The 27,261-nt window shown below is 52.9% G+C and overlaps 1 protein-coding gene across 6 annotated transcripts in view; it reads left to right on the top strand.

Moving 5' to 3' along the window:
- LOC309639360 (E3 ubiquitin-protein ligase RNF185) overlaps window positions 1-27,261 on the top strand; it is an 88,962-nt gene that overhangs the window by 56,533 nt on the left and 5,168 nt on the right. For 2 of the 6 annotated variants that reach the window (XM_082416460.1, XM_082416462.1), the window contains 11 exons: window positions 17,055-17,190; window positions 17,731-17,840; window positions 18,403-18,591; window positions 19,794-19,899; window positions 20,205-20,401; window positions 21,410-21,596; window positions 22,416-22,502; window positions 23,033-23,164; window positions 23,409-23,465; window positions 25,593-25,676; window positions 26,616-26,790. In XM_082416460.1, the coding sequence (XP_082272586.1) occupies window positions 17,055-17,190; window positions 17,731-17,840; window positions 18,403-18,591; window positions 19,794-19,899; window positions 20,205-20,401; window positions 21,410-21,596; window positions 22,416-22,502; window positions 23,033-23,164; window positions 23,409-23,465; window positions 25,593-25,676; window positions 26,616-26,790 (1,460 nt within the window). Of the gene's footprint in view, window positions 1-7,795; window positions 8,224-8,474; window positions 8,700-17,054; window positions 17,191-17,730; window positions 17,841-18,402; window positions 18,592-19,793; window positions 19,900-20,204; window positions 20,402-21,409; window positions 21,597-22,415; window positions 22,503-23,032; window positions 23,165-23,408; window positions 23,466-25,592; window positions 25,677-26,615; window positions 26,791-27,261 lie in introns of those variants that run through there. The other 4 variants (XM_082416461.1, XM_082416465.1, XM_082416463.1 and 1 more) reach the window with 3 other exon arrangements.

Here is a 27,261-nt window from a genome sequence, read left to right on the forward strand (position 1 = left end):
GTGGAAGTCCCTAGCGAGCCAAGGCTGTACAGAATGTCAACCACCAGACATTTCTGTACTTAAGCTGCATCCAGAATAAGAAGATGAACAAGCTGCCTTGCAGTCATTTCCTCATTTGTAACAAGGGGATGCTAGTGATTTGTGCTGCCTGCTTCTCAGGGTTCGTGTGAGAGTAGAGTGGAATCAAGTGGAAGAGCACACAGGAAAGCGGAAAGCAGTGGTTTCAGCTTTCAGTCTGCATCAGAAACACCGGGGCTTCTATAAAATGCAATACTTGGGCTCGCTCTCAGCAATTATTATTATATCAGCCTGGGGTAGGTCCAGGAATCATCACTTTCAACAAGCTGCCCAGGGGTGTCCGATGCTGCAGTTCTTTCGACCAAACTTAAAAACACCACTGTAAATCAAATAGCAAGTATAGAATAGTTATTTGAGGCAACTTTAGTGTCTTGGACCTGGAATCCAAAGTCTTGGGTTAAATCCCAGCTCTGCCAATCCCTAGACCTGTAACCTTGAATGACCTTCTCTTTGGACTTCAGTTCTTCATACATAACAAGGAGATGACATCCCAACCTCACAGGGTTATGAGAATTAAATGAAAGTGTATGAGAACAAGCCCACCCCAGTGCGGGGCTCATAGAATTCGGTCAGTGTTTCACAGAAAGGGAGCCAAGTGTCCACGACTTCTGGAACGTGGTGTCGTGTTAACACATACGGGGCAAAAGACAGTCCTTGGCATCCAGCTTAATCAGGTATCCTGGAAATCTGGAGAGAACCTTAGAGATATAGTCCAGTCCCTTGAAACTCGGAAGGGAGTGTAGAAAGCCCAAGATGTATGAGGGTACCCAGTCACATGAAATGTGTTTAGATTTTCAGACTGGAAAAATTATTTCCTAATATTTTGAAGGAAGAAAAAGCGGGGAGACCTTATTGGCACAGCAACAGTTAGTTACTTTTGAGAAACCGTGGAGATGGGGTAATACCCCAAGTATAGTTTGTTCCATACCTGCCGTGTACCAGGCGTTGGGGATCTAATAGTGAAATAAGAATGGAGGTCACTAACTGGCCCAGTTTTCAAAAAGGAGGAAAAAAGGAGATCCTGGAAAAAGTGAACTTAGAATTCTTCTGACTTGACTCCTTCACAGAATTCTGAATGGGATTTTGTGGACAAATTCTGGTGGAATTCTGTGGAATTTTGCAGATGATGGAATAGGTGGACAGTGAGCATTTAGGAAGGGGGCTGATCGTGAGGATTCAGCAGTGGTGGATCAGTCATGGCTTGTTAGACCTGACTTCATGTTTTCACTGGGTTGTTGGTCACGAGACCCTCTTGATTTCCACAAGGCATTTGCTTTCATGATATCCTGACAATAAGAATGTGGGCAGAAAATCTAGAGAAATCAGATGGAGGAGTTAAGCATACCCAGCACTTTGGGGCCCTGGGTAGGTGTTGGAGAGGCTGGATTCCTGAATGCCTCATTAGGGTTCCTGTTGAGGAAGGGGCATGGGATTAGAGGTCAGCAAACCTGGCTTTTAATCTCAGTCCTGCACCTCCCCGCAGTAACCTTGGATGGATTACCTAACATCCCTTGGCTTCCCTTGCCCTGTCTGTGCTGTACGTACTCCTTTCGAGGTTGTTGCAGGGACTAACCTGGATGATGAGCATAAAAGCCCTTTGTAAATTGAAAACGCATTGTAAACCTTAGTTATCACCACTCTAGAAGTTGCTCGTAATGGGGGTCCTGAATCATTTACTAGGCATCTGCAAATGTCAGGTGTGGGCCTGGTGTGGGCCTCATGTATTCAATCTGGAGGTAGACAGGTACGGGCTCCTAGCCCCTCCTGTGTGTGATGTGCTTGGGGATGCGTCAAGGAAACCCTTTCCAGAGGACACTGAGTGCTCTTTTGGAGGTGGGCGTGGAAAAAGGAGGAGACAGAGGCTTCCCTGGTGGCGCAGTGGTTAAGAATCGCCTGCCAATACAGGGACACGAGTTTGGGCCCTGGTCCGGGAAGATCCCACATGCTGTGGAGCAACTAAGCCTATGCGCCACAACTACTGAGCCTGTGCTCTAGAGCCCGCGAGCCACAACTGCTGAGCCCATGCTCTGCAACAAGAGAAGCTACCGCAGTGAGAAGCCCGCACACTGCAACGAAGAGTAGTCCCCACTCACTGCAACTAGAGAAAGCCTGCGTGCAGCAACGAAGACCCAACACAGCCAAAAATAAATTAATTAATTAAAAAAAAAAAAAAAAAGGAGGAGACAGTCACCAGCTGGAGGTGGAGGAGGCTGCAGGAGCTAAGGGAGCAAAGGCTTGGGGACTGCCCAGGGAGAGCCTACGTGGCCGGGTCAGGAAGTAGAGTGGGGCAGGAGGTGGCCAGAGTGGTGACCCCAGGAGGGAAGCCAGAGAGACAGCCCTGGGGGTCCCGAGTGCAGGGCACCCAAGCAGGCTTTGCCTCTGGACAGGAGCACTAGGAAAAACACGTGAGGAGGTGTTTACTCTAAACCGTGGGACTTTTTTTTTTTGGCTGTGCTGGGTCTTTGTTGTGGCACGTGGGTTTCTCTTCATTGCGGCAAGCTGGCTTCTCTAGTTGCGGTTCACGGGCTTCTCTAGGTGTGGTGCACGGGCTCCAGAGTTCACGGGCTCAGTAGTTGCGGTGCACAAGCTTAGTTGCCCTGCGGCATGTGGGATCTTAGTTCCCTGACCAGGGATCGAACCCGTATCCCCTGCATTGGAAGGTGGATTCTTTTTGTTTGCTTTTTTTTTTTTTCTCTTTGTTGCTGTGCACGGGCTTTCTCTAGTTGTGGTGAGCAGGGGCTACTCTTCGTTGAGATGCACGGGCTTCTTATTGTTGTGGCTTCTCTTGTTGCGGAGCACGGGCTCTAGGCACGCAGGCTTCGTAGTTATGGCAAGTGGGCTCAGTAGTTGTGACTTGCGGGCTCTAGAGCTCAGGCTCAGTAGTTGTGGCGCATGGGCTTAGTTGCTCCACAGCATGTGGGATCTTCCTGGGCCAGGGCTCGAACCCATGTCCCTTGCATTGGCAGGCAGATTCTTAACCACTGCACCACCAGAGAAGCCCGGAAGGTGGATTCTTAATCACTGGACCACCAGGGAGGTCCCAGGACTTCTGTTTGTTTTTGTCCATTTATCATTTTAAAAAGAAACACTTAAGTGTACGAAAAAATGTAAGCAGTATCAAAAGGTAGAAAATGAATGCTGTTTCCTCCATGCTGCTTGTCTCACTACCCTGAAGAGAAACCGACAGCCACATGGTAGAGTCCGCCAGGTGGTCTCTAAGGATTACGCGCATAGACTTTTGAAATGGTGGGATCATACTGTACACTCTCTCTGATGCCTGGATTTTTCACGTAATTCCTTACCCAGGACAGTTTCTGTTTCAGGACCCTAGGGTCTACCTCATTATTATTATTATTATTATTATTATTATTTTAATATTAATTTATTTATTTTTTGGCTGTGTTGGGTCTTCGTTGCTGAATGCGGGCTTTCTCTAGTTGTGGTAAGTGGGGGCTACTCTTTGTTGCGGTGTGTGGGCTTCTCATTGCAGTGACTTCTGTTGTGGAGCACAGGCTCTAGGTGCGGGCTTCAGTAGTTGTGGCACATGGGCTCAGTAGTTGTGGCTCGTGGGCTCTAGAGCACAGGCTCAGTAGTTGTGGCGCATGGGCTTAGTTGCTCCACAGCATGTGGGATCTTCCCGGACCAGGGCTTGAACCGTTATCCCCTGCATTGGCAGGCAGATTCTTAACCACTGCGCCACCAGGGAGACCCCTACCTCATTATTTTTAACATCTGCGTAGTATTCTGTCACATGGAAGTGAGATTGCATGTAGCCCACCCCTGCTGATGGACACATGGATTGTTCCTCATCTTTCAGCATGAAACCATGCTGGACACAGGTCTTGGCACGTTTGTAGGAATATTTCTCTGGGCAAAATTTCTAGCAGTAGACTTGCTGAGACCCTCATCTGACTGCTGCTGTAGTATGGAAAGTGAGCTGGAATTGAGGGGGAGCAGAGGCAAGAAAAACAGCAGATGGGGATGACGCCGCTCCCCTTCCAAGGTCCCCGAGCTCCCGTCCCTGGATGGAGTCCTCCCGGCCAGTAGAGGGCCCCACACGGACACAGTTCCTTGGGCTTCAGGTTATCCGACCAGAGCTGCCTTCTGAGAAGAGGTTGGGATGATTCATTCATTCACCACTGCTCCCCAGAGCACTCACTTGGGGCCGCTGGCCCTGAAGGCTGTCCTTGCCAGCCTCGCAGCCGCCTTGAAGCCCAGTGTCTCAGCTGGTTCCAAGGAGTCGGTTTACTGGGCTCTCTGCCAGGTTTCCAACTTGTGAAATGTGCAGGAGATTAGTACCTCCCCTGCCATCTTATCCCGTCCATCACTGCCAGTCCAAGGATCCCTGCAGTTGCCTCTGGCAGCCGCAGCCTCTAAATCCTGTGCCAGCTGCTCTGGTACCTAGAAGAGCAGCTTTCCACCCAGAACCAGTATCCAGGGGCAGGGGGTGGAAGTACAGCCTCCATTGTGACCTCCCGCCTCCCAGTTCTGGGGGGGTTGGAGCCCTTTGAAGTTGGCCCTGAGGAGCCACACGCTTGTGTCTGATCGGCCAGCGGCTTCTCACGTCTGGTGGTTTCGCGTCCTTCATGGTTCCTCCTGCGGTCTGGATTTATGGGGGTCAAGTGGACTCCACCGTGGAGGGGCCTCCGCTTCAGGTCAGCACTGGGGGAGGCGGCTGCACCTCTTCCAGGGGGAGGCAGTTTTATGGCATTGAGAGGTCCTTACACTAGTTCCCCACACACCCACCCACCCACCCACTGAGTCCTTTGTGAGGGGAGTAGGGGGGATGGAGAGCGCCTGCAGCCTCCTGCTCGCATTCCTAGACACCGACTCACTGCACCCGCCGCCGCTGGAACAGCAGAGCTGTGTGAAATGTCAAGAGGAGTTATGCTCATGGGCTCCCTGGCCCCGTCTCTTTGTGGCTTGCATTTTCTTCCATCCGCACTCTGTTCATCAGATGGAAATCAGAGGGTGCAATTAGAAGATAATTTGCTAGTTCCAGACTTAATTCGGGGCCCCCTTCTTGCCTGATCGAATTACAGGGGAACATAATAGATTTTTGGTGAGAAATAGTTGGCTCTATCTCTGGAAGAAAGAGAGCTCCCAGCTCTCAGCTGGGCCGGCCTTTCGGTATCCTGTGTGTTGTTCCCCCCACCCTTCCACTCTGCCCCACCTCCTCTGTGGCTCTTGTGTGGCCCCCAGGCAAGGATCCTGATCCCCTCAGGGCCAGCTCAAGAGGTTTAAACTGAACTTGAGACCCAAGGAAAACAAGGAGCCCTCTGCAACCTCATAGGGCTGAAAAACATTGAAGCTGGCAGCTATTTAGAGACCTCACCAAGGCTGAGACAGAGGCAGTGACTTGCTGAAGGCCACATAGCTAGCCCATAGTGGTAGTAACAATAGTCTTAATGATATTAGCAGCTAACATTTATCAACCCTTAATGTGTTCCAGACTCTGTGCCAAGGGCTTATGTGCAGTGCCTTGTCGTATTCAAACCCAGACAGTCTGGCTTCGGGCCCAGGCTGGGCTCCAGCATAGCAATGGTAGAGCTCAGGTTCGACAGCCTGGGTTCAAATCCTGGCTTCACCTCTCATGTGTACAACTGAGTGACCTCAGGCAAGGAATTTAAACTCTCTGTACCTCTGTTCCTTCCTCTGTAAAAAGGGGGAGATCACAGGACTACCAGCTGGTGTGGGTTAAAATTCACTTATGCTTGTAAGTGCTGCGCGTAGGGCTTGGGACAGGGTGAGTGAGGGTGAGTGCTCTTCCAGTGCTCACTGCCTGCTGGCTGCCTCTGGGGCTGGAGTGTGGGGTCTGTGTGGCAGGAGATAGACGTGGCTGAGTTCTGCAATAATGCCAAAGGCTGGTCTTCATGATTAGAGGCCGGAAACGGTGTGGTTGAGTGTGCTGCCTGTGGAGCAGTGGTCAGCAGACTAGCCCACCGCCTGTTTTTGTATGGCCTGTGATTTTTACATTTTTAAGTGGTTGAGGGGGGAAAGCAAAAGAATATTTTGTGGCACATGAAAGTAACATGAAATTCAAATTTCAGTGTCCATAAATAAAGTTTTATTGGAACAGAGCCACATCCATTTGTTTACATTTTATATATGGCCACTTTTGTGCTGCAGTGACAGAGTCTGTATTCGTGTAGGCCTGCAAAGCCTAAATTGTTTGCTCTCTGGCCCTTTACAGAAAAAGTGTCCCAACCCCGGCTCTTACTGGATTTGAAGCCCAGCTCCCCCACTTACCAGCTGTTTGTCTTCAGGCTAGTGACACAACCATTCAAAACCTCAGTTCCATGGTCTGTTAAATGGGGGTGATAACATCTACCCTGTAGATTGGCCATTTAAGTATGATAGATAACAGATGCAGAGCACTTAACACAGGGCCTGGAACGTCCTAAGTCTCGATAAATGCTAGCTTATAACAGGGTGCAAACACCCTCTCTTATCACACTCGTTGTTATCCCTGTGCCCAGTCAGTAGAGGAATGGGAAAAGGCTCCCTTGACACCCAGCCACCACCTTCGCCACAGGCTTTCCTGTCACAGTGACAGGGTGACTTCAGTGGAGAGGAGTGTGTGCCTGGTGGGAGAGAGCTGGTGTCGCTCCCTCAAGTCCAGCAATGAGGTCTGGACGTGCCTACGTCTTCTGGGGGCTCTCCCAGTGGTGGGCCCTCGTTTGGTCAGTCCTGCAGCTGGGGCTCTTCAGGCAGGCCCCACTCCAGATACCTGGCCAATCATCCCCACAGACACCGTGGGCCTTGTCCTCCATCATGCCCTGTTTTTCAGTTTGAGAAGCCTGGTTACCATGGACACCGTGGAAGAAGCACCACTGCCTGCTGAGGCCGATGGCTGGCATTCTAGGAATGAATGAATGAAAGAAAGAAAGAGAGAGAGAGGGGACAGGTGACCTGGGCTCCAGGCTCTGTGCTCCTCCTACTTGCAGGAGGGCTTTGAAAGAGATCTTTCCCCTTGAAGAGGCAGAGTGAAGCTCAGGGCTGAGACCTCCAGCTCTAGAGTCACATGAGTCTGCATTTAAATCCCAGCCCTGCCACTGACTAGTTTTTTGGCCTCGGGTAAGTTACCTAATCTCTCTGTACCTCACTTTCTTTGTGTATACCGTGGAGATAACTCCCATGTCAAAGAAATAAGAGAGTGTCATACGGCGTTTGCCACACAGAGAAACAGCAGGCGTCAGTTAACACCATGGGCCTTGTTTCCTCATCCGCGGTGCAGCTCTGCCCAGAAGTGGAGTGGCAGTTTCCAGGCCAGGCAGAGGGAAGGAATGAATGGGGACCCTAGTGCCAGCACCAAGTAGATGCCAGCCCAGAGCAGACAGCCCAGAGGGCAGCTCTCTGGACCTGGGTCTCTGGACCAACCTCTCCTGCCAGAGGGGCCCCCCCTTTAGGGGGTGTGGCTTGGCCTGGAGCTGGTCTCCTGTGCTTTTCTTCACCTCTGAGCAGAGTTACCGTTCTTTGGGCAGCTTGTCAGGTTGGGGATACTTGGGGCAGATGTGCTCACCCCTCTCCTGCCCTGCCCTTCCCCGAGCTCAGGGACGGACACCCAGCCAGTCCTGGTTATTGTCTGCGGCGCCAGCCTGCAGCCTCCCTCCAGCTCAGCTCCACCCCTTGCCTGCAAGGTCTGTTTCCTAATAGCTGCTCCAACCACACACCTCGTTCCGCGCGGAGCCCCTCCCCTTCCTCCCTCCCTCCCCCGGCAGGGGTGGGGCTGGAGAAGAAGGCTAACTTGACAGCAGCGCCTCTTTCCTGGCTAGTCACCGGCCCCTGCCCAAGAATCCTTGTGTGTGTAGCCTCCGCGGAGAGGTGCTTCTCCCGAGTTCTGAGGGGCCATCCAGCCTCCAAGAACTGGGAGGCAGCATCCCAGCCATGAGCCCCTGCGGGTCTCTGCTGGGGGGCAAGGGGCCCGGAGCGCTCACACCTCTCCGGCCCCTCCAGAGGGAGAGGTGAGCCGGGCAGCCAGCCCACAGCCAGCGGTGCCGGAGCCCCGGGCCTGTCATGGTGGCTGTCTGCCGGCTAGAGGCCCTCCCAGACGGGTTTGCAGCTGAGCTTGTGTATCTGATGTGGGAAGAAGATGGGGAGTTACTTGTCCGTCCAGGCTTACTTCACCTCCAGAGACCCCTTCCGGTGAGTTGGGCTCCGAGTCCCCTTCCCATCTCCTCTTTGGGCCCCTTGTCCTGAGGGGAGGACAGATGCCTCCCTGAATCTGCTTCTCAGATTTCACTTGTCCTTTGACCGTGTGTCAGGCAGAAGCCAGTGGAAGCTGCTTCCAAGCAGAACCAGGCTGGCAAAGGCTTCCCCCATGTTCTGGGAATGGGAGGTGAGGGGTGGGCCCAGAAGGCAGCTCCTGGGGAGCTCGGCCTCTCCTTCCTTCCCAGACACACCTGGAAGAGCCTCCGAAAGGTGCCGCCGACCCGGCCTGCTCTTGGTGTTACTGCTTCCAGGGGAAGAGCACAGCTAGGGTGCTGTTCTTCCAGCTCTCACACGTCTTACCTGCAGGCTGTGCCGCCTGCCCAGGAATTTGTCCCAACAAGCAGGATGGGCAGGTTTTGCCAAACAGCATGGAAGCTGGCGAGGCCTGGGTGTGGGCAGCCCGGTCCACGGTAGGCACTCTCATTATACACGTTTGTTCTCTTAATGGCAGGCACCTTTGCCTCTGGCCTTGAAGGGCTCCTGTGCTCCCTATGAGTACGGTTGCTGGGGAAAGGCCTGGGCAAGTGAGACTGGGGCAGCTGGCTTTGGAGTATCCTGAGCTGTGGGGCTGGCCCCCATGCCTGCCAGGTCCCCAGGCCTGAGCTTCTGTGGGGCTTTTCAGAGGGAGATGTGGAAACTTCCTCTCTACCTCCGACCTGCCTTTCTCTGCTCTCTGCCCCACCCCTCCTCCAACAGAAACTCCCCAGGGGGGTTCTGGCCCTCTGGGTCCCTCCTGAATGGAGCCATTCCTGGCTGGGGTGGGGCTTGTTTTCATTCTTTGGGAGCAGCCTGTTGTTCCAAGGTCTGCCTCCCCCTCACCCATGGTCCTGGTCGACTTCTCCGTCTGGCTTCCCCAACCCAGCCCCTTGCCCCTAACTCACTGCTGGGATACGTAGTCAGGTGGCTGTGCCCTGGGCAGAAAAGCAGAACACCATGCGGTTTCTCGGAATTACCGGTTTCTCGGAATTGCCAGACCCTGGTAGAGTGGTGGGAAACCCCTGGATTTGAGGGAGGGGGAGGGAACTGGTCCTCAGGGCTGACTCTTCCAGGCATCCTGCTATGCACTTTATCCTTTGATCTCTCAACAGCCTCAAGACGTTTTGTATCCCCATTTTACAGATGTGGCAACTGGTTTCAACATAGTTAACTTGTGGGGTCTCTCTGGCCCGCCTCATCTATATTCCTGAGTTTCTTCTCTCATCCTCAGGAGGCTGCACCTCCCCCTGCATGTATCCCCCACAGGATCGTTCTCAGGTTTGCTTTCCTCTTGAAGCAGAGAGAGAGCAGAAAAAGGGTCCCCGTAGTGTGCCTGGCATATGAAGGGATGGCAGAGATTCTCCTCTGCAGAGCCAGTGGGAATTGATCTTGAGTTGTACCATGTGGAATCAAGATGCCAAGTGTTTGAAGTAGCCACTGGGTTAAGCCAGGGCCTCATTAATCCCTCTTACTCTTAATCCTGGATAGGCAGCTTGGGGGAGGGGTTGTTCCCTTAGAAGCAGGAACACGTGCCCCTTTTAATCTCCAGGGACAAGACACAACTTCTGAGGCACTAGAGCAGATAATGAACTCTCATCCTGGACCTCTGAGGGCCAGGCCACTGAAACCACCCAGGTCTGCCTGTCCTTTATCTTTTTCTGCCGCAGCCCCTCTGGGCAACCTGACAGCCCTCCCCCCAACTCTGTTTGGCCAGCTGGAGTGGGGGGGGACGACTGACTGACTGGCCATAGACCCTCTCCGCTGCCCCCTCCCCCAAATGGGAGGCCACATTCCTGAAGCCACTTCTGAAGAGCTAGCCACACATGGGGCTCTGTGCCCCACAGGAGGGACCACCCAGACCCTCCACTCTCCCAGGTAGCAGTCTCATCAATCACCACTGTCCCTGCCTGGTCAGAAAGATGCTTCTGCCATCAGCCCTCTCCTTTACTACAGGATGTCCTCATGGCAACCCTCTGACACCTCCCTGGACCTCGGTTTCCTCCTCTGCAGAGCATAGGGACTGGACTTCCTGGGTTCCTGAACACGACCCTTGCCAGATTCATGGAACAAATTAAGTCCTTGACCCCAGGCCTTGAACACACAGGAGTTCTGGGGCTCTGGTTGCAAGGAGAGTGACACAACCAGATTCCACGGGGACATGATCTGGTGTGACGGTGAGCAGGGGAGGGAAGAGGGAGTCGGGGATGAAAGATGTGATTTCTGTGCCCCCGGCACCCCTGCCTGGCAGGTCGCACTCAGCAGAGGGCACTGTCTTCTGCTGCCGGTGCCACCAGCTTGGGGGGTGAGATGCAGTTACAAGCGTCCTCCCAAGTAAGAAAACACCTCAAATTGGAATTTACAAAAGAGGTAAATTAAGGAGTGACTTTTTTTTTTTTTAATTTATTTATTTTTGGCTGTGTTAGGTCTTTGTTGCTGCGCGCGGGCTTTCTTTAGTTGCGGTGAGCGGGGGCTACTCTTCGTTGCTGTGCGCAGGCTTCTCATTGTCGTGGCTTCTCTTGTGGAGCACGGGCTCTAGGCATGCAGGCTTCAGTAGTTGTGGCACGTGGGCTCAGTAGTTGTGGCTTGCGGGCTCTAGAGCTCAGGCTCAGTAGTTGTGGCGCACGGGCTTAGTTGCTCCGCGGCATGTGGGATCTTCCCAGGCCAGGGCTCGAACCCGTGTCCCTTGCATTGGCAGGCAGATTCTTAACCACTGCACCACCAGGGAAGCCCAAGGAGTGACTTTTGTCTGACATCTTTAAAGGATTTTTCTTTTTATAGCTTTTCCGTTTAATGCCCAACATTGATTTAATGGGTTGGTTTTAAAGAAAACAAGTGCATCTTTGTATTCTAAAGCAACCCATGTTTAAAGGGAGAAACTATTCTTAACCCAGCCCAGCTTAGCAGTAACATTCGGCAGCCACCTTGGGACTCTTTTTCTCCTCATCTGAAAAATGAAGGACTTGGATGAGGTGAATGGTTCCCAACTCCGCAACCTATGTACCTCCTCAGAGACACACAAGCTCTTTTCCATTTTTTCCAAATACCGGAGGCTCTACCCTTAACTGCAGCACGACGGCACAAATTGCTTGAAACTATTACAGCCTTCCTGGCTTTTGGTTGGAACTGAATCAACGCACTCTGGCAGCACTTATTTCTTGCTGATCAGAGGCTCATTATGTGTTTGGTTAATTTTTTCAAACAGGATAACAACATATCCATAATAATTACAGCTTAATTGACAGCCTGTTTCAGTCTACAGGGTCTCCAGGAAGGAGGAGTAATAAAGGGGTTTGTGGTGGTAGAACGCTGGGCTGTGATGGACCGGAGTCTCTAGGCCCCTGTTCTCTCCGCAGCCCCTGGGCCTGGGGGAGGCGTAGCATCCCCAGTGGTGACTCTCAGGCAGGGGCAGAGACCTGTCCGCTCTCCCGTCCACCCCGGTCACAGCTCAGAGGCAGGGGCTGGAAGAAGCTTCTTCCCAATAGTTTCCTGCTCATTCAGAGGCTAAGGATGAGCATCCAACCAGGCCCTCAACCAGGACATGGGAGGGCTTGTTCTTTAACCTGTGTAAATCCACTGTAATTGTGGCTGTGTGCTGCTTTTACCACATAAGGTTGAAATTTTACCTGTAAACATTTGGTCTGGAGAATTTGCATGTGACTGAGGGCCAGGCCTCTGTCTTATCTCACTTGGCTTCTCCCAGCACTTTGCCTATTTGGTCTTGCACACCCTAGATGCACAGTAACTATTTCCTAATTGGTAGGAATTGATTATAATCAATTGATTTCTAATGGGCTAGATGAATAATTCATTTTGGGACTGTCTCTATTTCCAGAAGTCTGTTTGGTTCTGGGCCAAGAAACAGGTCCATATTGCTTGGGCATGGCAGGGCAAGGGGTCTGTCTCCTTTTGCCCTTGGTGTTCTCAAATTAAAGACGGAGGTGGGGAAGTGAACACTTCATGGGCACCAGCTGTGGGCCAGGCTCGTGCTAGGCATTTGTACGTGATTTAATTCTCATCATCACCAGTGTGCAAATGAGGACACTGAGGCTCAAGAGTCATGAAGTAACTGGCTTTATGTGACACAGATAGTAAATGGCAAAGAAGGAATATGGACCCAGATCTTGAAAAAAGTTATTTGTGAGACTCTATTATTTTTTTTAACCGGTGTGTTCCCTGCTGACTCAAAAGGCCTCAGCTTGGATCTGAGCTGCCCGCTGAACTGACCATCAGGGTTTGGTCCACTTTGTACCCACCCAGGCTCTCCTTAGTGCTCAGGAAAAGTTCTGGAGGTTGTCAAGGCGTGTGGGCTGGAGGGTTTCAGCTCTGCTCACTGACCGGGAGAGTGTGGGGCTGATGCCTCCACCCCTGGTCTGGGCTCCACCATCAACCCCACCACCTCTGAGTTGGATGCCCTCTGGCCTACAGCCAGGACAGATGTTAACTTTCACTTGAAACTTTAAAAAATTGAAAGCTGGGAAAAAGCCTTGGCTTTGGGGAGAGGATATTGTGGCCGTGGCCCCTGAGAACCTGAGGTGGGATTCTTTTGAGTCGCACCTTACTTTCCCAGAGTGTGTTTTGGATTCTTTTCTTAAAAGGCAGAGTCTGCTGGGGACCAGCCTGCTGTGGACTCAGCGGAGGAGGAGAGTCGCTGTGCCATTTAACTGTTGGGTCCTTGGGCTTAAGGAGGAGTGTCAGCAGGTGTTAACACTAGAAGGAACGCGAGCTCTCAGGGCTCCAGCCTCCGTGTTTTCAAAGATGCAAAGATGCAAACCCCGAGGCCCAGCTTAATGGACGTGCTGCATCGTCAGGTGCAAGTGCATATTGATTCAGATCCCAGCTCCGTCATGTGTGTACTGGGCAACTTTGCAGAAGTGACTTGACCCTGCTTTTCAGTCGCCTAGTCTGTGAAACAGGGATAATCCTATCACCTTGCAGGGTGTGGTCAGGGTTAGAAATCATGTAAGGCACCTCATACAGCACCCAGAGTATGGTTAGCATTCCCATAACAGGTCACCATAGCTGCTGTTAATGTCTAAGCTAGGACTCTGAGTCTACCCTGGCAACTTCCCCGGTGGCCTGGAACCACTTGTGTTCTGTGACAAAGCAACTTGGGGACCCACAACCAGTCCTCCTATCAGCTGTTCACCTTCCTGTTCTTCAGAGACACCTGTGGTGACTGACTTTGGCCATGCAGCTGGCTGTGCCCTTCAAAGGCATTCCTTGACACAGATGTGTGCATCGGTGGTGTCGCTCTCTGGCCAGGTGTTCTTCCCAGGAGGCTGGCGTGGCTGTCTCCTGCATGCCTGCACTCGCTTCTCTCCCTGCCTCCTCTCCTGGGCCTGGCCAGGGCTACTTGCAGCAAACAAAAGCAGGATATTGGCAATGGAGAGAAGGACGTGTTTGGTGCTCCTGTGCCCCGCGGCACACATACCATTGCGAGGGTGTGACAGGGCCCAGGCCTGCAGTTGGGTGCAAATTCGTCTGCACCAGCTTTTCTCCCCTGCAGACAGGAGAGGGGTAGGGCCCGGTGACCGTGAGCCCTGGAACTCTTGTGCTCCCACCTGGACTGCTGGTTCTTGCCACTCCCACCGTTTTCACTTTGGAAACATTTGCTAAGGGCTTACTCTGCCAGCCTTTTGCAAGGTGCTGAGTCTGCCAGGAGTAAGTGGGACACTGTTCCTATCCAGTGAAGGAGTAAAGCAGATACCCAGAAACTTTACATCAACAGGTGGCAGCAGGAAGGAAGCCCCTGCTTCTGGTGCTGGCCCTGTGCTAGGCACCTCACAGCCGTCCAGAACCTAGTTTAATCCTCACTGTTACCCCGAAAGTAGGTGGTGATGTTGCCATTTCATAAATGAGGAGTAAAGCAGCTGGCCCTAGGTCACTTAGGGGGGAAGTGGTGCTGAGACTTGAACCTTCGATCATCTAGGGAAAAGTCTAATCCCCTCATTTTATAGGTGGGGAAACTGAGCCCAGAGAGGGAAAGGGGCTTGTCCAAGGGCATGTAGTTCCTAAGAACTTGAACCCAGGTCTCTCCTCTTAATTCAGAGCTCATCCAGTGTGCCTTTTTTTTTTTTTTTGGCTGCGTTGGGTCTCCGTTGCTGCGCGTGGGCTTTCTCTAGTCGTGGCGAGCGGCGGGGGGGCTACTTGTCGTTGCAGTGTGCGGGCTTCCGTAGTTGCAGCACGCGGGCTCTAGAGCGCAGGCTCAGTAGTTGTGGCGCACGGGCTTAGGTGCTCCGCGGCATGTGGGATCTTTCCAGGCCAGGGATCAAACCAGTGTCCCCGGCATTGGCAGGCGGATTCTTAACCACTGCGCCACCAGGGAAGTCCCCCAGCATGCCTTTTACGTTGAGAGGAGTTGGAGCTGCAAGCCCAGAACAGGGTCTTCTCCTCTACCTCCTGTAATTTGTGCTCCTCACTGAGCCATTCTGGGCACTTCATATCCTTACTCTTCACACCAGACCCAGCTCTCAGGACCCTGAAATTCAGCATCCAAAGGACAAGTAGGAAATGCTAAAGGTGGGAATGGCTGGTGGCAGAAGCCCCCATCGTGGCCTCTCACCCTGCATTGTTAATCAAGTTTTGATTAGAATTTCTCTTCCCCAACTCATTATAAAGCTCTTGGAAAGCAGAGTAGGGAACCTTGTATATCTATCTTTTCTATCTACAGTGCTTGCCAATTTACTATAATAATACACTTGCCTTGCCCTTCACAGTTTGCAAAAGGCTTTCCTCTTGCATTAACTTATTTAGTCTTCATAGTGGCTCTTTGTAATAGATGCTGTGAGTCACATTTTTTCAATGAGGAAAAGCTACTGAGAGAAGTTGTCCAAAAGCCACCCAGCTGATGGCAGTAAGGGGCCGATAACGTGAGCTTCCATTATCATCATCATCTTTAACAGCAGTGAACACTTACTGAGTTCCTACTGCACTAGACCTTTTATAGAAACTGTGTATACTTTATTTTTTTTAATTTTTTAATTTTATTTTTGGCCTCGCCGCACAGCTTGGGGGATCCTAGTTCCCCACCGGGGATTGAACCCGTGCGCACTGCAGTGGAAGCACAGAGCCCCAACCACTGAACCGCCAGGGAAGTCCCAAACTGTCTACACTTTAATACAGATTATTTTATTTTCGCAGCGTCTATTTTACAGATAAGGAAGCTGGGTCAGAGAAGTGAAGTCACTTGCCCAAGATGACATAACTAGTAAGCAGCAGGGTCAGGATTCAAACCAAGAGGCAGCTCCACCCTGCCTCTCAGAAGACAAGGATGTGGCCAGTGTGGGTGGTGTGAGGCCTCGACGACAAGAGAAGAGAGTCTGTTAACTAGGGAGAAAGAGGTGGGATGGGCTTGTCAGGCCGAGGGGCTCTTAGCACTGGGCGCCAGGATCAGACGTGAGGACGAGCATGTCTGTACAGACATGGCCCGAGAACGCCCCCCGGCCTGACCGAAGGTGGAGTGTCACGGTGACTGGAGCAGAAAGGAGGCCTGGGGCTAACATGCATGTATTACACAGCGCCGATGGGGTTTTGGTTTTTTCCCCCCAGTATTTTATTTTGAAAATTTTCAAATATATAGAAAAGTTGAAAGAATAGTTCAAAGAACACTCATGTATCCGTCACCTAGATTCATCATTTGCTAACTTTAAGCCACTTTATCTGTCTGTACACACACACACACACACACACACACACACACCATGTTTAATTTTTTTTTTTTACTTAACTATTTAAAAGTCAGTTGAAGGTTCCCCTTAATTATTACTTTACTATTTTTTCTTCTACAAATTCTTCTATATAACCAAAGTATCATTATCACACTAAGAAAATTGACAGTAATTTTACAATATAATCTAATGTATAGTCCAAATTCAGATTTCCTCAATTGTTCCAAAAATGTCATTCTCGTCTGTTTTCTTTTTCAGTCCAGATTCAAACACAAGGTTTAGGTATCGCATTTGGTTTCTGTGTCTCTAGGCTTTTTTAATCCCTGGGCCTTAACTTTTTGGAAGAGTAAAGAGCAGTTGTCTTATAGAATGACCTCCCCTTTCTGGATTTGCCTGACTGTTTCTTTATGCTTAACATATTTTTCTCAAGCATGCTACATCATAAACTGTTATATATAGGATGGATAAACAACAAGGTCCTACTGCATAGCACAGGGAACTATATTCAATATCCTGTGACAAACCATCATGGAAAAGAATGTTTTTTAAAAAAATGTCCATATGTGTATAACTGAGTCACTTTGCTATACTGCAGAGATTGGCACAACATTGTAAATCAATGATACGTTAATTAAAAAAATTTTTTTAATTAAAAAAATAAAAGAATGCTACATCAGTGATGCTGTTGGTAATGGGTGGGTTATTGAGCTTCTTTGATTCGTCGAGATAGCTGTCTAGACCAGAGGTTCTTAACGGGGGCTGTGAGTAGGCTTCAACCCTTGATACACATGTACCCCATACCTAAATTCTATGCACATTTTCCTCCTATGCGCATTTTTCCAGGAGAGGCTTCTTGGCTCTTATCAGATTCTCCAAGGCTTCAAGACCCAGAAAGGTTGAGGTCCGCCAGCGGAGGCAGGTCATACAGAGCTGGTTTCTGGGGTCCTGTTCACTCAGACTGGCTTCCTTTGGGAAGATAGCAGCAAACTGTAACATTCCCTTGTCCTGGCTCTGGATCAAAGAGGTCCCTCCATTTTGTTCTTACACCTGGGAGCCAGGGGCGGCCCGTGTAACCTAGTTCCATGGATCCGGGAGAGTTTCTGTTCTCATCTTGCCTTTCAGATGTTCTGAATGCCAGGATTCTCTCACCAACTGGTACTACGAGAAGGATGGGAAGCTTTACTGCCACAAGGACTACTGGGGGAAGTTTGGGGAGTTCTGCCATGGATGCTCTCTGCTGATGACGGGGCCTGTCATGGTGCGTGCATCCCTCCATCTCTGCCCCTCTTGGTCATCAGAGTCCATTGTCAGTACCTCCAGTTCCCCGTGGCCATTCATCTTCTGGTCTTCCCATCAGCCGAGGCCTCTCCCTTTATTTATTCAGTCATTTAACAGATGTTTTTTTAGTACCCATTAAGTGCCAGGTAAGGTCCTTCCCTCAAAGACTTAACAGTCCAGTGTTGGGGTGGGTGGGTAGGCAGGCAGGGAGGAGACACAGTACGATGGGATGAGGGCCTTAAAGGAGAGCATGAGCCTTTCTAGTGGGGATGATTACTTCTGGGAACCTGTTCTCATGGCTGAGACCGAAAGAGTTTTTTGCAGTCTGAGAAATGACAGGGAGGCACCCATCTGACCCTTTCTCTGGAAGCGCGAGGGAGGGGAGTGCCAAGGTAGATTATGACTGGGGTCTGTAGATCCTTGATGGGAGGTTCCTCACCTACCCCTACCTTCACTCCAGCAGCAGTGACAACTCACTTCCTCCCCATGTCTGTCCACCCTTTTCCCTACCTGCTTACAGGTGGCTGGGGAGTTCAAGTACCACCCAGAGTGCTTTGCCTGTATGAGCTGCAAGGTGATCATTGAGGATGGGGACGCGTACGCCCTGGTGCAGCACGCCACCCTCTACTGGTAAGATGATGGCCCCGTGTCCATCCTTCCCTACAAGAGTGGCTGAGAGAGAGGGACAAGTGGCACTGTGAGTTGGGCAGAAAGATTACAGGGGTATCAGCATGCTGGATTCCTATCACAGCAACGCTCTTAACCAGGTCTGAAAGCTGTGAGCAAGATGATTAACGTCTCTGCCCTCTGTCCTTACCTACTGGGAGAATAACCACACTGCCCTGCAATCCTTCCAGAGGAAGAGAGTGCCTGGGAGGGCGCTCTCAGAGAAGGATCCCAGAACATTAAAGGCAAAGACCCCTTAGAACTCACTCAGTCCAACTGCCTCTGTCGATAAAAAAAGTCAGGCTGAGGCCCAGTTCTTAACTTGAGTCAGAGGCAGAGTGAAGAGAACCCAGGCCGTCTCTCCCCCAGTCCCAGCCCACCCCAGAGAAGCCAGGCTGCTTATTCTTGCCAGCTGGAATCGGGCAAGGGTAGTGAACATGAGGCTATGGATGCTGTTACTTGAAGCCACGTGGGGGCTTCCAGGTGGGGCTCCAGGTTCTCAGCCCCCTTTCTGCTCCTCCCGCAGTGGGAAGTGCCACAACGAGGTGGTGCTGGCACCCATGTTTGAGAGGCTCTCCACAGAGTCTGTCCAGGACCAGCTGCCGTATTCCGTCACACACATCTCCATGCCGGCCACCACCGAGGGCAGGCGGGGCTTCTCCGTGTCCGTGGAGAGTGCCTGCTCCAACTACGCCACCACCGTGCAAGTAAAAGAGTGAGTGTCTGGGGCAGGGGTTCTTGAGCAGAGCCCACAGATGGGCCTTGAGGGGATTGGAACCCCAGAGTCTTAGCAGAGCTCCCCACATCTTCATCTCGTTTCTTCCCCCTGGGCTCATTGTGCTGTCACCATGCCTGGGCCTTGGCACTTACTGTTCTCCCTGCCTAGGCTCCTCCCCACCAGATACTTAACGCCAGAATCACTCACCTTTCACGTGTCAAGTTTCAGATCATGTTTGCTTTTTGAAATTATCTGGCTTGGTTATGTTTGTTTATCATGTGTCCTCCTCACGAGTTCCTTCTGGAACTTAGTCTTGTTCAATGCTGCGTGCCCAGGGCCTGGAACAGTGCCTGACACATAGTGGGTGTGCATGGATTATTGTTTCGTTGGTTGAGTGAGTGAATGGAGGAAGGAGGAGAAAGAGCTTAAGACTCCATCCTAGGTCCAGGCCAGCGACCACATGGGGGAAGAGTCTGTCTGCCTAATAACAGTAATGAGGCACTGTGGCTGCCAGCCCTGCAGACGGTGACTGTGCACTTACTGTGTGCTGGGCACTGGGTGCTCACAGCAGAGGGGGGAGGTCCTGGGGTTGGGGGAGTGAGGTGAAGTCTGCTCTAAGCCTAGAACTGTGTTCTGGGCTGAGGTGGGAGTCTGTGGCTGTGTCTGGTGTAGATTGGGTGGTTGGGAGTAGCCAGAGGGTGTCTGTTAAGTCATGGAGGGCCTGGATTATGAAGACTCAGCGGGTCTATTGAGGGATTTAAGCAACTAGGTGACACAACCAGGTGAGCATTTTAGAAGGATGGCTGCCGTGGAAGTGGGACGGGAGAGGAGCCGGCCTAGAGGTGCAGAGGCCAGTTAGGAAGCTGATGCAAGATCCAGGCAAGGGATGTTGGTGACTATGGTGATGGAGGATTCTTCAGGATGGTGAGGGTTGGGGGGCGGTGAGGGTTGGGGGGCAGTGAGGGAACCCCAGATGGGGAGGGTGCCGTCCAAGTTTCTGGCTTAGGCCTCTGGGTGAGTGGGGGTGCCCTTTACGGAGATGGGGCACCCTGTGAAAAGTGTGGCCTTTGCCTGTGAGTGGCCCGGGCCTTGGGGGCCAGTAGGGGCCTGGGGCCTGGTGAGCCCTCCCTGCACAACAGAAATTGGTCAGACACTTTTTAAAGATGCCTTCGCCCCGCCTCAACTCTTGTCTGGCCCAGGGTCAACCGGATGCACATCAGTCCCAACAACCGCAATGCCATCCACCCTGGGGACCGCATCCTGGAGATCAATGGGACCCCCGTCCGCACACTCCGAGTGGAAGAGGTACAGTGTGTCCTGTGGGGGTGGGACACGGAACAGACCCTCTGGGAGATCAGGCCATGGCCTTTACCTTTTCCCACCCCCAGTCTATCTCTTTGTCTTGCCAGTGAGCCTGTGACCACTAGTGACCTCCTGTGTCAGCCTGGCACGTTACCAGGGCAGCAGGGATGGCCTGCCAGACTGTCAGAGGGCACTGAGTGGCTAGTGGCAGCTGGAGGCCACACTGGGCTTGGGTCATCTGGGCTGACGGTGGGTGGCCTGCAGTGGAACAGCCTGTGGAGCCAGCCTTACACTGCTCTTGGCCACAGGTAGAAGATGCAATCAGCCAGACGAGCCAGACGCTTCAGCTCTTGATTGAACATGACCCCGTCTCCCAGCGCCTGGACCAGCTGCGGCTGGATGCACGGCTCTCTCCCCACATACAGAATGCCAGACACTCGGGCACCCTCAGCCCCCTGGACACGAAGGAGAATCTGGAAGGGACGCTGAGGAGACGCTCCCTGAGGTGCCACTTCCCGCCCCGGCTCTGCGCTGTCTCATGCCCGGCCCTCGGACGAGGTGGAGCCGGCTCTCAGAGGCCAGCAGAGTTAGGAAGGGAACCAGCTGTCCAGGGACAGGCTATGAGAATTGTGCTGACCCAGTTCCCCCCACCCAGGGATCACAGTTCATAGCCAGGACCCAGCTGTCTGCCAGGTTTCCCTAGAAACCAGAGGGTCAGACTCTGTCCACTGAACTGAGCTGGACAGGAGGCAGCAGTGCTGGACCCCGAAGGATAGCATGGCCTGTGGGGGAAGCATGGGGCTCAGAGGCTGGAGAAGGGGCACAGATAGGGTTAATAAGTGTAAGTAAAGATGTTGAAAACTAGAAAGCAAGAGGTGAATTAAAGTTGTTTTAGGTTTTCAAGAAGGGACAGGGAATTCCCTGGCGGTCCAGTGGTTAGGACTCCGAGCTTTCACTGCTGAGGGCCCAGGTTCAATCCCTGGTTGGTGAACTAAGATCCCACAAGCTGCGAGGCGTGGCCAAAAAACAAAAAAAATGTCATAAACATAGTGACTTTATTGCTCTAAAAATCATACACACTTATTATTTTAAAATTCGGGAAATGCAGACAGGTACTACAAAGATGTGCAAAATATCCGAAATCCCATTTGCTTGTTTGGGGTGGTACTAGGCTGTCGCTCTAAGCCAGTCAGGGCTTAAATCAGGCAGGCACGGAAGGCAGTGGATTTCCATCAACAGTGCTGTCAGCTAGTAGAGTCTAGTCCATTGTTCCGGGTGAGAGATACTCAGGGTTCCCGCTTTGAATGTGATTTTACCATGGTTAAATGGGCTGCAGATGTCTGCAGCCCCCAGATGACACATCTGTCTGATGTTAGAGTCCCCTCCCCCATCACAGCACCCTAACTACAGACATTGGAATGGACGGGGCGGACATGAGGTTCCTGCCTCTAGGCTTTCCTGGCGGGTCTCTGAGGACTGCCCTGTCACTACCCTCATCCTTCCTCATCCTCAGGCGCAGTAACAGCATCTCCAAGTCCCCTGGCCCCAGCTCCCCAAAGGAGCCCCTCCTGCTCAGCCGTGACATCAGCCGCTCAGAATCCCTCCGCTGTTCCAGCAGTTACTCGCAGCAGATCTTCCGGCCGTGTGACCTGATCCACGGGGAGGTCCTGGGAAAGGGCTTCTTTGGGCAGGCCATCAAGGTGAGCACTGGTGGCAGCTGTGCCACCTCTCTGCCCCCCAGCCCTCTCACCTTCTTTTGGGGATTTCTCATCATATGGCCTCCCCGATGCCCTGCAGGATACCAGACCTCACTCCTGGCTGGAGGTGATGGTGTGAGGGCCGCACCCCTGCCCTCCCAGGCCACAGAAGGGCAGCATTGCTGCTGAAGTGAGCTTGGTGGACCTGGAGCCTCGGGTGGGGACGAGCTCTCCCGTGGCCCTCCCGCCTCCAGTCAGTGGGTGTTTTTAGGTGCCCAGAGGCCTCGGTGCTGGGAGTGGCTCCTGCCTCCCTGCTGAATAGTCTCGGGGACTAACCTCTCTTTCTCTCCTCCTCCTCTGCTGAGAGCTGGGAGGGGGGGTCAGGTAAGCCATGTGTCTCAGCCTTTGGGGCAGTGGGGCTGGAGAGCTCACTCCCGACCCACCCAGCTCCCTGATGCATGTCTGTGGCACTGACCCTCCTGCCCCCAGACTCCTTTTCCCCCAGGGGACACGCTCCTGTGTCAGGTGACCAGAGCCCTGCTTGGCTTGGCAGCAGTCCCCCTCCGCCGCCTCCTCCCACATGTCCCTTTTCTGGATTCTTGCTTCTCCTCTGTGCATGCCCAGCTCTCTAGGGAGGAGGGTGTGCTCCCCTCTTAGTCCCCCGGGGCCCGTGCTGTGTGTTCTACACCTGAGCTCTGTCAGTTTGATCCGGTTACTTCAGTGTGTCCTCCAGGGGATGGGATGGCCAGTTACATCGATTTTCACACAGTTCCCCAGAACCACTTCTGGTCTCTGCACCAGTAACAGTCACCCTCCTTTTAGGTGACACACAAAGCCACAGGCAAAGTGATGGTCATGAAGGAGTTGATTCGGTGTGATGAGGAGACACAGAAGACTTTTCTGACTGAGGTAAGAAGGGGAGTGTGGGGGTTAGGAGTTTGATGTCACTGTTGGAAGAGGGAAGTTGTTACTAAATAATGATTTCAATCCCGGCTTTTGGCACCAAAAAAAAAAAAAGATTTCAAGAGGAAACTTAGTTTGGAGTCACTTTCTTAAGGCAGGAAAAATCATTTAGAGGAACGTCCCTGCCCCCTCTAAGTTATAGCATAATTATTTGTGCAACAAACACTAAAGACAGCATGAGCTGGGTACAGCGAGATGTGGTTCAGAGGAGCTTGTGGAGTGTGGGGTGATGGACGTGAACACAGACCAGTTCAGTGCAGCTCGATGCTGTGACCCCACCTGAACGCCGTGCCGGGGGAGCCTGGCACCTTGAATGTTGACACGGTTCTCCCACCTCTCTCCATTGCTCCACTGAGTGCTGCCCTCCAGGCCTTGGGTCCTCCTACTCCAGTTCCCCCGATGCAGCTCCTAGAAAGGCAGGGTCCCAGGGGTGAGGCCTGGGAGGCCATCCCCATCCACCTGGGGCCTTCTTGCAGGTGAAGGTGATGCGCAGCCTGGACCACCCCAACGTGCTCAAGTTCATCGGCGTGCTGTACAAGGACAAGAAGCTGAACCTGCTGACGGAGTACATCGAGGGAGGCACGCTGAAGGACTTTCTGCGCAGCGTGGTGAGCGCGCCACCCCCAAAGTTCCCGAGAGCCTTGGTGGGTTGTCTGTGGGACACCTGTGTCACCACTACTCTGGAACCATGATGGCCAGAGAGGCCCACTGCTTTGCCTACAAAGGGCCATACTGGGCGGGACTGGGCACAGGCAGGGAGGGTTTGCTGGCAAATCATGTTGACCCATGGGGCCCGGACCACAAGTGGGACAGGGCCCAGAAGCCTCTGATGGGCATTCCTCCATCCTGTAGGACCCGTTCCCCTGGCAGCAGAAGGTCAGCTTTGCCAAAGGCATCGCCTCTGGAATGGTGAGTCCTGCCAACAGCTCTGCCAGCGGAGCAGGGGTATTGGGAGTAGGGGGTCAGGAGAGGTGCAGGGATGGTGGACAGGCACTGAAAGGCAGAGACCCTGTCCTAGGCAGCCTGCATGGGCTGGGTCCTTCAGCACCTGTTTATCAAGCTTCTCTCTGTGCCAGTGAAAATTGCCCACAGCTGGCTGTTCTCAGCTTACAACTCTACTCTCAAAGAATTCCCAATCTTCAAGAGCAAACAGGGTATGGGCAAGGCGAACTGGAGAAGCAAACTAGCACGAGGCAGCCTGGCCCTGCTGTCACAGGGGCGTCCAGGTGCTGAGGGCCCTTGGAGCAAGCAGAGAACCTCACTGCCCAGGAAAACAGAGAAGCGGGAATTGTGTTCTAGTTGAGCCCTGAAGGATGGGTCAGAATTGCATGAAAGTTCCTCTTGGCAGAGAGGCCCCAAGGTTGGGGTGATGAGAGCAGCAAAGAGCTGGGAGGAGAGAGGAGGAAATAGTCTGTTTCACTGGGAAAGAATGGTGCCAGTCACAGCGATGGGGACAGTGACAACTGCCGAGTGCTTTCTCCAAGCCGGGCACTCAGCTGAGGGACTAGCACCCCTCATGACAGCCCTGGTTCCAGATGAGAAGCTGAGCTACACAGGGACGGAGCTAGGAGCTTGGGCCAGTTGGTCTGATCCCCAAGCCCGAGATTTTAATGCCTGCTGTTCTATGTGGGGTCCATGAAGACAGTATTAGACAGGGGGGACATTAAAATCCCTGCATTTAAGCTAAGGAGTCCGGACTTTATTTAGGAAGCCAAAAAGATACACATACAAGATTTTTAAGCAAGAACATTTCGTGACCAGAGCTGTGCTGTTTTGAAGGTGACTCTGGTGTGGTCAGTAGGTTGGCGGGGAGTTGGGAGAACTCAGGGCAGGGAGACCTGGGTCGGGAGTCATGAAACCTTTCAGGTTTCTGAATCACAGTGGGGCTGTGGGACCAGGAGACTGGGAGGCAGGGTGGAGTCCGAATGGAGACTGGTTGGTAGTGAGGGAGCAGCGGTGGGGGGAGGTGGGCCCGGGGCGCCTTGAGGTGCCTAGAAGAACAGTGGTGTCGTTTACCAGACTGCCGGGGGCGGGTGGGGGTGGGTAGTGATGGTCGGGAAACGGGTTTGGGAAGAGCTAGGATAGGCTAGGCATCTGCTGAGGCTGATGTGCTGGTGGTTCGTGGGGGTCAGCAGTGAAGAGAAGGTGGCTTTGAGAGGCGCTGACATTGAGGAGGCCAGAAGGAAAAGGCAGGCGTCTAGAGGGCAGGTGTCTCAGGAGAGGCATGGGCAGCCTCGGAGGAGGGGTGGCAGGCAGGTCAGGAAGAGCTCTCTGGGCGTGCGAGCAGTTCCAGGAGCCCAGGGGACAGAAGCAGTACTATGGGGGCTGCGGGGGGCTGGGGGGTGGCTCCTTCCACTCTTGATGAGGAAGGGAAGGAAAAGGAAGTGGCTCCAGGGTGACAAGAGCCAGAGGCGGAGGCCTGGAGGGGGGAAATAGCAAATAGAGACCAGTTTGGATAGGAAGAGGGAGAGGTCAAAGTGAGAGCACCGAATCCTCACCACTAGACCACGGGGAGCGTCTCAGTGTAGACAGCGGGGAGGGTGCTGAGTCTCAGGGGAGGGGGATGTCAGGAGCACAGAGCCAGCTGGACCAGGAGGAGACCACTTACCCTTTCACAGCAGGAAGGATCCAGAGTGGCTGAAGCCAGAGACTGGGGTGAGGGTGGGGGTGTGAGGGGGCACCTTCCTCATCCAGGAGCACACAGCGATGCACCCAGGTGGGGCATCTAAGTAAAGTGGGTAGAGGGGATGGAGGCTTGCAAGGGCCAGGGCCCAGTGGAGTCGGAGACTTGAGGAGAGAGCATCCACTGGGTTGGGTCAGTGAACAGAGGATGGGCAGGAGATGGCATCAGGGAGAGGGGAAGCCCCGGCGGCCTTTGGCTTTCTGTTGGCGTTGGGACAAGGGAGTGACAGCAGGAGGGCTCTGGAGTCCGGGTTGGTTCTGAAGCTGGGTGGGGATGACCTGGGAGAAGAGCAGGTTCTGTGGCCCCCAGTTTCAGAGTCACCATCTGGTTGATTAACTGCCCATTGGCCTCAGCTCATACTTCTGTTCCAGGCCTATTTGCATTCCATGTGTATCATCCACCGGGATCTGAACTCGCACAACTGCCTCATCAAGCTGGTATGTCCCACCACTCTGGGCCTCCCCAGGGCGGTCCTCCTGGCCTCCTTGTCACCAGGGAGACTGTTCCCTATTGCTTTAGACCAGAGGTATCACCTAGGGCTCCTGTCTTGCCCCTCCTGCTGCCTCCAATGCCCTCCTGTGTCTTCCAGGGGCTTCCTAACACATGCAGACAAATCCCACCTCCTCCCAGTAGCAGCCTTTGAAATCCTTTGGTTAGAAGGGACTTGAGAAGTTCCTTAACTGTACATAGAGCCCTGTCGCTTTTCCTGGTTTTGCCCTGTGATGGTGAAAGCAACTCACTGAGGACCCCGTTTTACAGCCTTGGCACCTGAAGCCTCAGCCCGAGGCCACAGAGCTAGTAAATTCACAGTGACTGGTTTGGGACCAGCCTCCATCCCCCTCGCTGGTCAGCTTTGGCTGTTACAATGTTACTACTACTCCTGTTGACTTCCAGTGTGGCTTCCTGGGTATCCATTTACTGGCCCTGGCTGTGCCCTCTGCACTTAAACCAAACAGTCTTAATCCCTTTTCCACATGACTGCCTTGTAGCTGTTTGAAGAGCTTATCTCCCCTACGTCCCCCCACTGAATGCCTCCACCTTGTCTTTTTCTGTCTTATCCTGGTTCTAGCCACAGCCTTAAATCTTTCTGGGAACAAGGCAGGATGAGAAAAACACAAAACAATAGAAATCTTCTGTCCTGCCTCTGAGTTCCACTCTCCGGGTCTCAGAGCCTTACCCCTCCAGGCTCCAGCGCCTCTGCTGAGAACACCCCCAGGCCTGGGGAGCCTGCTCTGTGCAGAGAGCAGACAGTGAAAAAACAAACGCCGAGCCCCGTTCACTAAGACACCCCTTTGCTACACTCCTTTTCTCCCCTTCCCAGTGGCTGCTTTTGGGAATGTCCCCACCAAGTGCTAACCTGGCCCTTGTCCTCCCAGGACAAGACCGTGGTGGTGGCAGACTTTGGGCTGTCACGGCTCATAGTCGAGGAGAGGAAGAAGCCCCCAGTGGAGAAGGCCACCACCAAGAAGCGTACCTTGCGCAAGAGTGACCGCAAGAAACGCTACACGGTGGTGGGAAACCCCTACTGGATGGCCCCTGAGATGCTGAATGGTGAGTCCTGACGCCCCGGAGGGGAGGTGGGGCCACATCTCTCAGCAGAGCCCTGGGGGCTTCAGGGGAGGACTGTGAAGTGTAAGGCCAGGTACCCAGAGCTGAGGGCTAGATGGTTTTTATCCCCTGCCAGGCTGGACCTCATAAACTCCTCCCTCCCTGAGCTCAGGCCTGCAAGCTGGCCAGTGCCCCATCCTGGGCCCACGCTGAGGTCTGACTGTGGCTTTCGTGCCCCAAGGGTAGCTGAGAGCTCAGGCTGTTTATTGCCTTTTCTTCTCTCTTTGTGCTGAGAACTGAAGTGTGGCGCCCCCTTGTGGATAATGCTCAAACCAACCAGAGATGCTCACTGGGATTCTTGAACCGCACAGGGCTGTGAGGCCTCAGAAATGGTCCGATACAACACTTTCTGGAGTCTGCAGCCCAGAGAGGTTCAGGAATCTGCCCAGGAGCACACAGCAGGCAGTGTCAGGG

The sequence above is a fragment of the Balaenoptera physalus genome (genome assembly GCF_965194825.1).
Source record: "Balaenoptera physalus genome assembly, chromosome: 12".
NCBI classification, from domain to species: Eukaryota; Metazoa; Chordata; class Mammalia; order Artiodactyla; family Balaenopteridae; genus Balaenoptera; species Balaenoptera physalus.